The 13,177-nt window shown below is 36.8% G+C and overlaps 2 protein-coding genes across 2 annotated transcripts; both read left to right on the top strand.

The window, feature by feature from the left end:
- Window positions 1-54: 54 nt before the first annotated feature.
- Window positions 55-5,021, top strand: LOC122976382 (gamma-crystallin M2-like). Its single transcript, XM_044344839.1, has 3 exons — window positions 55-2,904; window positions 3,030-3,272; window positions 4,571-5,021. The coding sequence occupies exons 1-3, from the start codon at window positions 2,896-2,898 to the stop codon at window positions 4,844-4,846; spliced, it is 528 nt and encodes a 175-aa protein (XP_044200774.1). The 5' UTR covers window positions 55-2,895; the 3' UTR covers window positions 4,847-5,021.
- Window positions 5,022-8,650: 3,629 nt separating this feature from the next.
- Window positions 8,651-11,330, top strand: LOC122976618 (gamma-crystallin M2-like). Its single transcript, XM_044345199.1, has 3 exons — window positions 8,651-8,668; window positions 10,038-10,280; window positions 10,991-11,330. The coding sequence occupies exons 1-3, from the start codon at window positions 8,651-8,653 to the stop codon at window positions 11,261-11,263; spliced, it is 534 nt and encodes a 177-aa protein (XP_044201134.1). The 3' UTR covers window positions 11,264-11,330.
- Window positions 11,331-13,177: the final 1,847 nt, after the last annotated feature.

Raw genomic sequence — 13,177 nt, 5'->3', positions numbered from 1 at the left:
TTTCAGACTGAAAGCAAGAATGAACAAAGAGAAGAAGAAACAGACATAGAGGATAAGATAATAAAATGATGATAATAATAACAACAACAACAATAACAATAATGCCTTTAATTGTACTGTACATTTCATTTGCAGTGAATCTCAAATTGTTACAGTGTTAAAAACATAAAGAAATGTTATCAGCTCTCTGTTTTAGTCCAAAATGTTTGCTAGCAGGCAGGGCCAGCCCAAGCCTTTATGGGGCCCTAAGCAGAATTTGATTTGGGGGCCCCCGATCACCTTGGCACCTCCAATATTGTTGACTATTGTCAATGCTTGATCATTTGCATACCTACTATAAATCCAACACACCCATTATCAATTTTATTAGTTGTAGCTGTGTTGCTTACATCATACCAATGTCAGCCTGGCATGTTTTTACACTTCTATGGTTTTTAATTTTAAAAGGTAGCAAACTCACAAGAGTGGTCTGGTGATGATTTGCACTTTAATATTATTCAAAGTGATACAGTACTATGTGGCATACTGAACATGGTGTACTGAAAAGTAACAAAACAAATCAGCAGATAATGCATTTACTGTAAACAAGTTAACCACTTTAATTACTTTTGGTTTAAAAAATTACAACATGCAAAAGTGCAGAACAATAGTCAACTTACATTTAAAATCAAATAACTTTGTCAAACAGAACCTCAATCAGTAAAGTTTCCTTCTTATATAAAAAAAATATATATTCAAATGTACAGAAAATATTAAATAAATACTTAAATAATGACATAAAATGAAGAGAGGAACCTGTAATAAGATAACAATCATGGTTCAAGAATAAAATATAAAGCTGCATAATTATTTTTGAACACTATGTACAGATGTGCAAAAGGTACAGAAAAATGAGAAAAAAATCCAAAATAAACTACTTAAATTCAGATATTTTTTATGATGAAAGCTCCAACCAACAAATTGTCAATTTCAATCATACAGTTGACTGTATAATCCTATAGTTTTCATTGGCCAGCCCGTTAGCATCATGTTGCGTTTTTGTATGATTATCACTGACATAATATATCACAAAGAAAGAAGATTTCAGGCTGTCTTGTGGGACATCTCAAGCGCTCTTGGGGGCCCTCTGGTGGCGACTGGGGTCCCAAGTAGGCGTTTGGTTGACTTATGCAACGGATCGGTCCTGCCAGGAGGATTTGAACCACTTGCTCTTTGGCAAACCAGCTACTAGATTACAAGGACAGATATAGTTAGGAGAAAAGATAAAAGGAAAGATTTTATAGGTTAATTTCTTCACTGTCTTTAATTTGATACCTCAGCTGAAAGCAGCTAAGGCTTGACAATGTCCACAAAGGTGAATATCATTTTGGTGATTTGCAGCAAGCCCCCAAATGTTAAAAAACAATAAATTATTATAAAAGCAATATATCCAAACAGAACATCAAGTAGAGTGCACTGCACACAGTATATTGTAGTTTTTTTAATGATCCATAAGTGATTAGGTCTGTTTTATTTGTATTCTGAATTAGAAAGACAGTTAGAGAATATATTGAAAACTCCCCATTCACCTCTTAGTTTGAACCTGTTATAATAAGTATGTTGTGCTTTTCACACTACTAGTGATATGTGGAATCTATAAACTGGATCAAATTTGTACAAGAAGCAATAATCCTTTGTTGACAAAACATGAAAGTCAGTGCGTTCATTGGCAGACAACATTTACCGAGCTCCTCTTGACCTTCAGAAGTCTATGGGAAAGATGTTTGTTGATGGGTAAAAGGGCTCAAACGTTTGTGCAAAATTTAATGTCACCTGATGGTGGTATTAAAGGGAATTGTTGTAAATGTGCACACAGTATACTGTAAGTTCAAAAGAGTCTTTTGATCATGCTTAGGGAGATGCAGAGACAAGATTATTTTCGCATCAGCCATCAGAGGTATTTCAAAGTTCATTCATTATTGTTAAGATTGCAACAACTTTGTGGGAGAGGAAGAAAAGAAATAATAAAATATTTCCTCACAAAACTAAGAATATAAAGCAGTTTGTGTGTAATTAAAATTTGACAATTTTGTTGTGACATAAAAAACAGTTCACAGTTACAGGCCTGAGTGTGAGCTGGATTTTTGACTCTATCACCCTAAAATATTACCTGCTTTTCTCGAACTGACCGCTATTAACACAGTAAAAATGAAGAAACAAAGTGTATTAAAAAAACAAAAAACAAAGCACCTTTGACGCAAATCAAAAATGACCTGGAATGGCTACGTACAGTGTGTTGACCAAATTTGTCGGTCTCCTGGAAGTTTGTCCAAAATTGCTGAAGCTATAATAAAGAAGCTTTTATACCACAGAGGAACTGCTTTCACTATATTATAAAGTCATATTTCTTATATGAAAAAACTACATTGAATGCTCTTTAACAAATCTAGAAAGTAAACATTTTATTCTGCAGAGAGTGATTCCAACAGATATTAACATTTCAAACAATGTAAAATAAACCATGTATATAACGTTTTGCCATTGGAGTTCTTTCATATTCCACCTCTTTGTATAAATTTCTAGTGACAGTGGTTAAATGTCAGAAATATTTCCAGTCAGATATTTCAGAGCATTTGCAGCTGTCAATAAAATACAGGAGGTATTATTTAACATTGCTGTATCAGTGTCCAGAGCTCTGCTCTGAGGACACTGCTGCCTTCACTGTTCCAGCATGTGTTTGATACAGAGTCATCATCAGACTGGAACAAAGGCAAATCAAACAGCACCATGCCATTTTGCTGATATGTAAATCTACCTCATTTGGGTATCAAAGACTTGCCACACTCTGCACATTTTGTTTATCGATAAATACTTTGATGGGGCTGCAGCAAAGAATGAGTTTTACAGGGCATCCAAATGGGGAAGGTAAGATAAAACCTACTACAATCTGTATGCTTTTTAAAAACACTTTTTCCTTTTAAGATATCCAGGTGAATGAAATGCTCACATTGTCTAACTGAAGCTAATCTTTCCTCTTACCTTTGACACAGATAACATTTTTTGAGGAGAAAAAATTCCAGGGCCGCTGCTACAATTGCAGCAGCGACTGCGCCGACCTGAACACATATTTCAGCCGCTGCAACTCCATCCGGGTGGAGAGCGGTGTGTGGGTGATCTATGAGAGACCCAACTACAAGGGTTTCCAGTACATCCTCAGTCCTGGGGAATATGCCGACAACCAGCAGTGGATGGCCTTCAGTGACAGCGTCAAATCCTGCCGCACCATAAAGAATGTAAGAGCCCTCATTCAGGTTTCTTCAAGCATTTATAGCGAGGAAAACTGATGATTTTAGGTTTGAAATATAATGTTTCTGGTAATAGAAAAGTGTCAGAACATATGTTTGGGCAGTGAACAGCAGGACAGGAATGCACAAGGGCACAAGCTGTGGGAACACTGTTAAGCCAACAGCCTACACAAGCAGAAAATAGCAAGCATATTTGGCAGCAATTTGCATCCAGCAGTTTTTGCGAAGAAGTTTGGCAAGAAGATGTTAAAGGGGAATATACAAGCTCAAAAGCTTGTTTAACATTGCACTAATTAATGGTTTTATATAATAATTGTTTCAATTTGAAGGGGGTCACTATAGTGACAAACCTACAGAGAATTAACTCTGCAGTTCCCCTCAGATCTATGGAGCGTTTTAGCATCTTTCATCATATTGTTTTGGTTTTAAGGCCTGCAACTTTACCTTTTGGTTCTCAGAGCCCTCATCAGTTTTCTTTGCAGAGGCAGCAGGCAACTGTTTTCATCAACACTTTCATCAAAGTTAACAACTAGCTGCTGTACATAGCAGCACATTTAACAGCTAAAGAGCTGAATATATTTCTCAGGAATTGGTCCGAAACAGAGCTAAAAGGTGAATGAATATTAACACCAACAATTGACAACAACAACCATCGACAGGAGGTCAGAAACTCAAAATGAGTGCTAATGTTGCTCTGTGTCAGCCAGTTGTGAAATATTTTGCTTTGCAGGTCAGCCATATCATCTGTAGAGTTCTGCCCCCAAATGGCTAAAACAGAAAAGATAAATGCAGCTTTAATAATCTTCATTATAACTATACTTGTATAAGTACTTGTAAAATGATGTTTTAAAAAGGTATACAGTACTTCCACTTTCAATGCATTGAAAACCTCCAAGTTTCTTACTTTTGGGGGGTTTTTGTAACACCTTTGGCAATGAGAGAACTTCAATTATCAAATTCAGTACTGAATCTCAATACTTTTTCGGTACTGATCTAAATGTGTCCATAGCATAGCATCAAAAACTGAAACTCAAGTACTGAAAATGGGCATTTAATGTCTGGTCAGATACACAGTTTACTTACTCTTTGATCAGATAGCTCCTAAAATTAAAATTTACCAGTTTTCATCAATTTTACTTAAGCTAAAGTTCAGACAACATGTAACATTTCTAGAAAAATGTTTATATTTCCCAAAGTAAAGTATTCAGAAAGGATTTGTTTTGGTAATGGTACCGAAACTGAAAAATGTGAGAGCTTCCCTGAAAACATTTGTCTTGTGTTTCTAGGTTTATGGCAGCGCGTGGAAGCTGAGGCTGTACGAGAGGCCAGACTTTGGAGGGCAGATGGTCGAGTGCTCTGACGACTGTCCTTCAGTGTACGATACTTACAAGCTGCGTGAGGCTTACTCCTGTGTGGTGACCGATGGCGCCTGGGTGTTCTACGACCTGCCCAACTACAGGGGGCACCAGTACCTCCTAGAGCGGGGCGAGTACAGGCAGCACGGCGACTGGGGGGCGTCCTCACCTGGTGTCGGCTCCTTCCGCAGGATCACAGAGTTTTAACTCTTAGCTTTGACCAGAAATTGATTGAGCTTTCCAGATGCCCAAACTGATATGAAACAATAAATAAACAAGAAGCAAACTCTGACTGTGTTATTGTGGATTTTCTGTTAATATGTCTCATGGTTGACCAGTTAGTTTGGAAGACTATAGCAGCAGTGGTAGCTAATAAGGCTAATTGTTTTCTCTCATGATCAGAACTTCATTATCTTATATTAAGAAATGGTTCTCATATTTGTTTTGTTTTTCTTGATTAGGTTTTACTTACAACATAATTAACTGATCATGCATTTTCTTTATGCTATCAATGAAACATATTTCTCATTCTCACAATGAAAAGGGGGACTCCAATAATTTAGTGTTGCTATAAAGCTACAGAAGACATTATATTATACAAGCTGAGTACTCCTTACTAGCTGGTAAAGTGACACTGACAAGTAAAATCAGTGAAGTGACCCTTTAAACGTCTCATAGTCTCAGGATTTTTAGTCAATTTAATCAAGTAATTTCTCTCAGAAATAAGGTCAAAGTAGGTCTATTAGAAATAATTATAATGGCCTATCCAAATTGGAAAGGGTTTGTCTGCTGAGGAGCATGAATTCCTCAGTAAATCATTGTGATCTGGGGTCACCAAAAACAGTAAGATTCATCCTCTGGGGGCCGTGAATATCTGCAGTATATCTCTTGATGATAATGCTTGATTGACAGATAAAAAATAATGTAAAACAACGTTGATCCATGCATTACTGCTTTGTTTCCACAATGCAAATGTCTTTTTACCGTTGTTACTGTTCACAAATTCTATTTAATTTTCCTTGTTGGCAGATATACAATTCTTGTACTTAATTACTTAATTAAATTTGACAAAATCTTACTGAAGGTCCAGTTTCATTAGATTCTGAAATATTTATTAGTTATGCACTGTATGAAACCATCATTCAGTATCTCCTGTAAAGTCCCTGGACTCTGGAGCCTTCCTCCCCTACTGCTCTGTCACTGACTCAGCTCAATGGTTTCATATCGCACCAAATGTCCTGCAGTGCCCTTGTTTTTGTCGGCACGCTCTGCTGCACCCAGTGGCTTTTGGGACGCTCTGCACTTTGTGTTTGCATTGTTTAGAGAAACTGGATTCGCTGTTTCAGAACAATGTGATAAGCCTGGATAAATATTTGAATCGCTGATTGAATAATCCAGTTCAAACAAAGCAAACCATGTGCTTGGTTTTGTTGTTGTTGTTTTGTATAAAGAGAATATTGAATGAGGCTGCTTTAATGTTTTATAAAAGTCACCAAGCCTATTGATATTAACTATGGAGAAGGTACTTCTCACATAGATAAAAATGCATTATTCCACATATTTAGTCCTACATATTTCATGCAGTTCAATGCAGACTATAGGCCCACAGATAAATGTGTGCAAAGTATGTACATGTATATAAAAAAAAGGAAAATATAAAATGCACTTGAAGGTGCAGTGTGTAGAATTTAGTGGCATCTAGCAGAACAGACTTGGCAGAAATGGATTATGATATTTAGTATGTTTCAATTAGTGTATAATCTCCTGAAAATAAGAATTGTGTTTTCGTTACCTTAGAATGAGCCCTTTATGTCTACATAGGGAGCGGGTCCTCTTCCACAGAGCCCAGAATGGACAAACCAAATACTGGCTCTTGAGAGGGCCTTACACATTTTCATGAGTTTCGTGGCCACTGTAGGTTCTCCTACATGCTTGAAAGGGAGGTTTGAGGGCAAAAGGTTGCAATCTGCAACCTTACAGCTAGATGCCACTAAATCCTAAACACTGGTCCTTTAAATTAAATGTAGTCTGGCGATAACAGACGATCAGAGATCTCCACCTACTGGTGTCTGGAGATTTCTAAATACACAAGTTGCTTGAATGGCAGCAAGAATGGCCGCTAACAAATCTACATCCCTTACATTTTGTCAAGGACACAACATACTGGGAATTCAATTCTCCTCCGTAGTGAACTGCGTATCACTGTCCCAATATGAAGCACCACCCTAAAGACCCCAGGTTTTTTTTAAACTCTCTAATTGTTTTCACACAATTTTAACAATGAAACCTGGGAGACTGTCCTCAGTCTCTATGAGCAGAGTGTTTAGACTGACCTGTGAGTCTAAATCATATGTAATCATGTTTTGAAAGTTTGTTTGTATTCCTTTTACAGATCACCCTCTAAGAACAGAAACCTCCAGGGTTGAGTCCACAAATTAAATAATGACTCCAGTGACCTGCACATATACTTCAGCTGCTGCAACTTCATCAGAGCGCCGGGAGGATTCTGGGTAATCTACGAGAGACCAAACTACATGGGCTACCTGTATGTGCTGAGCCCGGGAGAGTATCCAGACCTACCAGCACTGGCTGGGCGTCAATGACACCATCAGGTCCTGCTGCATAATAGGACTGTAAGTTAAGAGAAATCACTCATGCTTAATGGAAAAACCAGTGTTTTTCAATGTTTTTAGCCCATTTACTATTAATCACGACTTTACAAGTATACTACAATATTTTATAACCACATGCTGTCTTCGACAAAAATCCCTCTGTATAGGAGCCTTGAAATATAAATATAAATATAAATATTAAAGATGTTTAGGAGGGTGTTTGCAAGCTCCATTCAAAACATCCAACAAGAAAACAGCAATGCATACATTTTTTCATATACTTTTTTACTTTATTGTACCAGATTTTCAGTATACTACATTTTTTTCCCTCAAGGTTTGGAATTTGTTTATGCTGAAGGTTTGGGGGAGGTCAAACTTTGAAGGTAACAAGTAACAAGGCTGAACACACATATTGACATAATTGGTTACTATTTATTTCCCATCTTCATCTTTTTCTTTAAAAATCTGTATTATGAAACATATTTAATGTGTTTCAGATAGTTGCATTCTTTAAACACAATATCAAGTACTTATTTTGCTTCTCAAATGTGAACAAATTAAGATAAAGCTACTGCAGAGATTAAGCTATATGATAAACAATGTTTGGGTAATTTATTATTATAACATATGATTTTTAGTAGATGTTTGATACATTGCAATGATTACATATGTTACAATGGCCTAAATTATATTATTATACTGTATTGTAAAGCTAACTTTCTAGAGCTTAGCATAACTCAAAATACATATATAAATATATAATTTTAGCTTTATGAAGATTTTAAATTTAAGAAAACATTTTTATAGCCTTGAAATACTGTAGAATATCCTCTGTAAACTGTAAACAGTTCACAGGATATAGTATATTTAAAAATGTATTTAAAAATAAAAATGATGAAAATTCTTCAATGTAATGAATTAAAGACACAGAAGGACAGTGTTTAAATGGTGAGTGACATCATAGATTTATAGATCGGACATTTAACAGGCTGTAAACAAGCAACAAAAATTATACAAAAATTACATAAAAAATTGACACAGGATAGCTATGACCATGATATATAATATACATAGTATCTAATACATATTATCTATGATAACAACAAAAGTGATATGAAAAACATTATTCAATGCTATAAATCTAAACTCAACTAAATCTTTTTCTAGAGTCGAACAGCATTCAGTCCAAATTTCTGCATCGCCACATATAAAGGCCATGTACTTTAAAACAATTGCAGCATCAGCTAATTTGCCAAAGTTAATGGGGAGCTCATTTGAATGACAATCATTGTACTGGCAATGCATTTCATCACCCTTTATATAAAAGTGGACCATCGGTAATGCGGTGTGAATGAAGGGCTTTAATTTGATTGGGTGAGGAGAGGAACATAAGGTGATTATGGAGCGCACAGGGAAGGTAAGTCCTGCCACTGTACAACATACTAATACTATGATACTAACTGGTGGATCGCTTCTTACTAAATGTCTCTGAATGATACATTTTAGTCATATTTTAACTGTAAATTTTGTTTATATCTTCAAGCGAGCTACAATATCTGTATTTTTTTTGAGTGACGGAAAACACAGGACTTACAGAATAAATGCAGTTTGTTTTTCAATGCAATAATCTTCATTTTAGTGGACCAAGATTAATTTAATCACTAAATTTCTTAATGTTGGTTTGTGACCGATCTCACAATAAATTCATATTTATTTGTACAAAATGTAAATGTATCATTTGGAAATAGTTAAGTCACACTTGGGGACAGTTTCACTCTCTATTCACTCTGAATAGCTCTGTTTGGAAAATTTCACAACTGATATGAAGTGCGTGATTGTTTCCACAGTATATTATCCTCTTTTTTCAATTACAGCTTGATGAAATGGGACCAAATTTCATCAAACAGTGCAAAGATATTTTTGCTCTATTTCTCTTACAGAATGAATCCAATGCTTATGAAAGTGTGTATATCCTATGGTCACAATTTTAGAAGAAAATAAGACTCAGGTTGAAATAAACTAGAATTATTAAGTTTAACTTTAAGTTTTACTGGTAGTGGTAGAAGTTCTCTTTGGACAAGTAGTTGTAGTACTCAGTAGCGGACTGTGGGGTCTTCAATGGGCCTTCAATGGTCAGATTGACAAAGCTCACTCATCACCAGCAACTAAAATCAAAACAATATGCAAACTATACATCATTAATTCAACATAAAAATAAGTCCATTAAAAAATCACCTTCCGACATATTTTAACTCATGTGCTCAAACCACTTGCTCAACAAGTTAAAACTAGGCAAACTTGTTTATTTCTCCCACTAAGACAAATGCATTAGCAAAACTGTCAAACTGGCCTCCTAATGGCCTAGTCATTCGCTCATGTTGCTCAACAATCAGCTAACAAAAAAACAAAGATTTTTTGAAAGGAAGAAATTAGGCCATACAGTGTATCTCACAGCAGCAAATTCAAGCATTGCAAATAAATAACTTCAATAACTTATTATAAATTATTTTAACAATAATATTATAATTGCTAATATTGTATTAAATAAATATTACACCTCTCAAAAATGGTAGGGCCTACACAGAAGGCCCTGAAGGCCCTGATGGACCTCCTCTGGTAGTACTACTAAATTAGTGGTAGTGAAGATAGGGTTAGTGGTAGTGTTATTGTACTTCTGTATGCTACTGGTAGATGGTAGTGATAGTTGTAGTAGAAGCAGCACCAGTGTTTTTTGCTGTACTTACTTTATAGCTCAGACAGCTTCTCACTCAGAGTATTGCTTGCAGATCTTCTTCTACGAGGACAAAAACTTCCAGGGTCGTTACTATGAATGCAGCAGTGACTGTGCCGAGCTCAGCTCCCACTTCAGCCGCTGTAACTCCATCCGGGTTGAGGGTGGGGCCTGGGTTATCTATGAGAGACCCCAGTACATGGGCTACCAGTATGTCCTCATGAGGGGGGAGTACCCAAACTACCAGAGCTGGAACGGCTTCAATGACACCATCCGCTCCTGTCGCCTTATCAGACATGTAAGTCCTGTTTTATTTGTGCATGGCTGTCTAGCGTTCGTATCAGTTACAAAGAAATAGCTGAATGTGAAGCTGTTGGTTATTTAGGGCATACATCAGTCTTCTTATAGATGAAAACACTTTGCATTCTGAGGTCATTTTCCTGTTTAAGATATCTTTGAAAGTTTGTTGCACAACTGATTTGTCAGAACATCTTTGCGGCTGGAGAGGATAACATAAACCATGACAACCTTGGCAATGGCAAGGACGTTCACATTGAGAGCTGACAACAATAAAATTAGGAAGAAGGGAAAAACACTGCTTCAGCAGGGTATCTTTGCAATTTCACCTGCAAATTTAGAGGTACCCTGTGGAGTTTTTAGACCTCTAGTAGCACTATTGAGCAGTGTTTCTCTTCATTAGCTTGTGTAGTGTGCTGAGTAAACTGTGGCAAGAGCACTGTTGGTGGTAAAGCTGGTAAAGTACTTTTCAGATTTTACGTGAAAATCCAGAGCTTTACAACCCATTGCATGGCTGAATATGTTTGACAATACACTCTACATCATAAAAGTTTATATGGTAGGAGAGTGTAGCTCAGTTAAAGTTAACATAACTTTACTGCCTCAGTTGGAAGCTGAAACACAGGTGGAATTGTTTTTGTGTTTTTGTCCTGGAGACAAAGGAGGATACATATCAATTAACATTTCTCATCAATATTCTTTATTTTCAAGCCTTCAACCAGGCACAGGATCCGCATCTACGAACGTCCAGACTTTAACGGCCAGATGATCGAGTGCAGCGAGGACTTGCCCAACCTGCTGGACCGCTGGCAGTTCCGTGACATTCACTCAGCTCATGTCCAGGACGGCGTCTGGGTCTTCTATGAGCATCCAAACTACAGGGGGCGCCAGTACCTGCTGGAGAAGGGCGAATACAGAAGGCATACAGAGTGGGGGGCTCTTCATCCATCTGTAGGCTCCATTAGACGTGTTGTGGACTTGTAGACCACATCTTAAACCAAACCACTCCCTCCGTTCATTTTCCCAATATCAACTCTCCTGCAAATAAACACACAAGTGTAGGCAAACTGCAGCTGAATGAGTGTGGTTTTATTTCTTGTGGTTACAAAACAAATCATAATGAAAAAGTAACACTTTAGATTGTTAAAAATTTAAACATGGGTCTAAAGGGGCTACACAAATGATCAGATCCATCCTCGGAGGATCACGAATATGCACAATTTTTAGACAACATTCTCTGCATCAAGTGCTGGTCAAGGAGAAATTTTGACCTAATTATGATGTTAGACAAAAGGTCATGTGATCAACAGGAACAGTGCATTAGATACTGTACAGTTAATTTTCCTCTTGGGACCATGAATATAGTTAAATTTAATGGGAATCCCCATGGTAGCTGTGATGAAATCTTAATCTGAACCAAAGTGTTGTGTAAGCAAACACACTGACATTGGTCAGTACCAAGGAATTATGTACACATTGGATGTTTCCACACCTTAAGATTTACGTCCAATGTCAACGTTCAGTAGCAAGGCGGAAGGTAAGACTTGCAATTAACGTTATAATCAACAGTAACCACAATGTTTCCTTAACATTAACAAAGTGTTTTAGTTGACTAACCCTTGCTGTGTAGAATATGTGCCATAAACACAATCTTTACCTAACATTAAGCATACTGTAGTTGGCATGTGCAGATGTTGTAGAAAGTGAGAGCTTAAAAAAACATTGTCATTGGACATAAACCAGGTTTTTGCAGAATTGCCATTTCTTGTCTGGTTGTATAGGTGGACATTCAAAATTTAGACAATCACCGAACACAAAAGCTCAAGTTGTGTTTGACCAGTCAGCAGTTTTTCCAAGGTATTTCATCCACTGGTCACCAAGCCAATAGTTAAATTTTTAATTAGGCTTAGACCATAAACTGTAAGGGTTAAGCTGATACAGTTAGGGGAATGATATGATTCATCAATGGTCTGACATTATCAATAAACTAAAACAGTTGAAGCATATCTGTGTATATGTGGTTGTTTTTCAAATATGAACAGTGACATTCCCATGTGCATGGTTGTGAGTTGAGTGCTGATGGCTATATGGAGGTGAGCTGTGGGTACTAACATCTGGTGGCTGATGGCAAAGCCCAGAAACAAAAAGGCTGACAAAGCTCTCTGATGATTCAGGAGGATTCACCAACAAGGACCAATGGTATGCCAGCAGCCATTGTTCTTAGAAGGCAGACTGTGCCAGAGACAGCGTAAACAATACAGCAGAGCAGAACATTACCCCCTGATGCACAGCACAACAAAATTAAAATAAAAATAGTGTGTTGGACAGCTTCATTAGATTGTTAATATACACTATCAAGCCACTTTTGGACCTCTTATTATTTAACTCAACTGCTTCAGCAACATCCATATTACCAATACTGAAACAGGTCTTAAAATAGCAGATTCATTCTTTCAGTAGCACTTTCTAAGAAGACACCTTTTATAAATGGTTAAAAATTGAGTGATGAAATGAAAATTATGTTTCCATGAGTAAAAGAGACATTTAACTATCGGGATACAAAGTATGGAGTATGAAGCACAAGAGACACCCGGTGGTGCAAGAGCCCCATTACACAGGAGGAGGACTTTATGTATATACAGTAGCTCATAGGTAAATGCATAAATGGAAAAAAAAGTTGAAATTCTCATCAGTATCTGATTATATCAACTTAGTAAGTCAACATTATGATTCATATAAGCATGGTTTAAAACTGAGTAGTGATAATGTGGCTTTATGAGTCTTCTTGTCTGTGAAATTAAAATACAGTACCTGTCAAAAGTTTGGACATACCTTCCCATTCACTTGAAACTTTTGTCAAAGTCAAAACCCTCCCTAAAAAGTGAGTTGAAAAAGTTG

Source organism: Thunnus albacares, chromosome 24, assembly GCF_914725855.1.
Source record: "Thunnus albacares chromosome 24, fThuAlb1.1, whole genome shotgun sequence".
In the NCBI taxonomy this organism is placed as follows: domain Eukaryota; kingdom Metazoa; phylum Chordata; class Actinopteri; order Scombriformes; family Scombridae; genus Thunnus; species Thunnus albacares.
The sequence above is the reverse complement of the archived record's forward strand: the minus strand, read 5'-3'. Positions and strand labels throughout refer to the sequence as shown.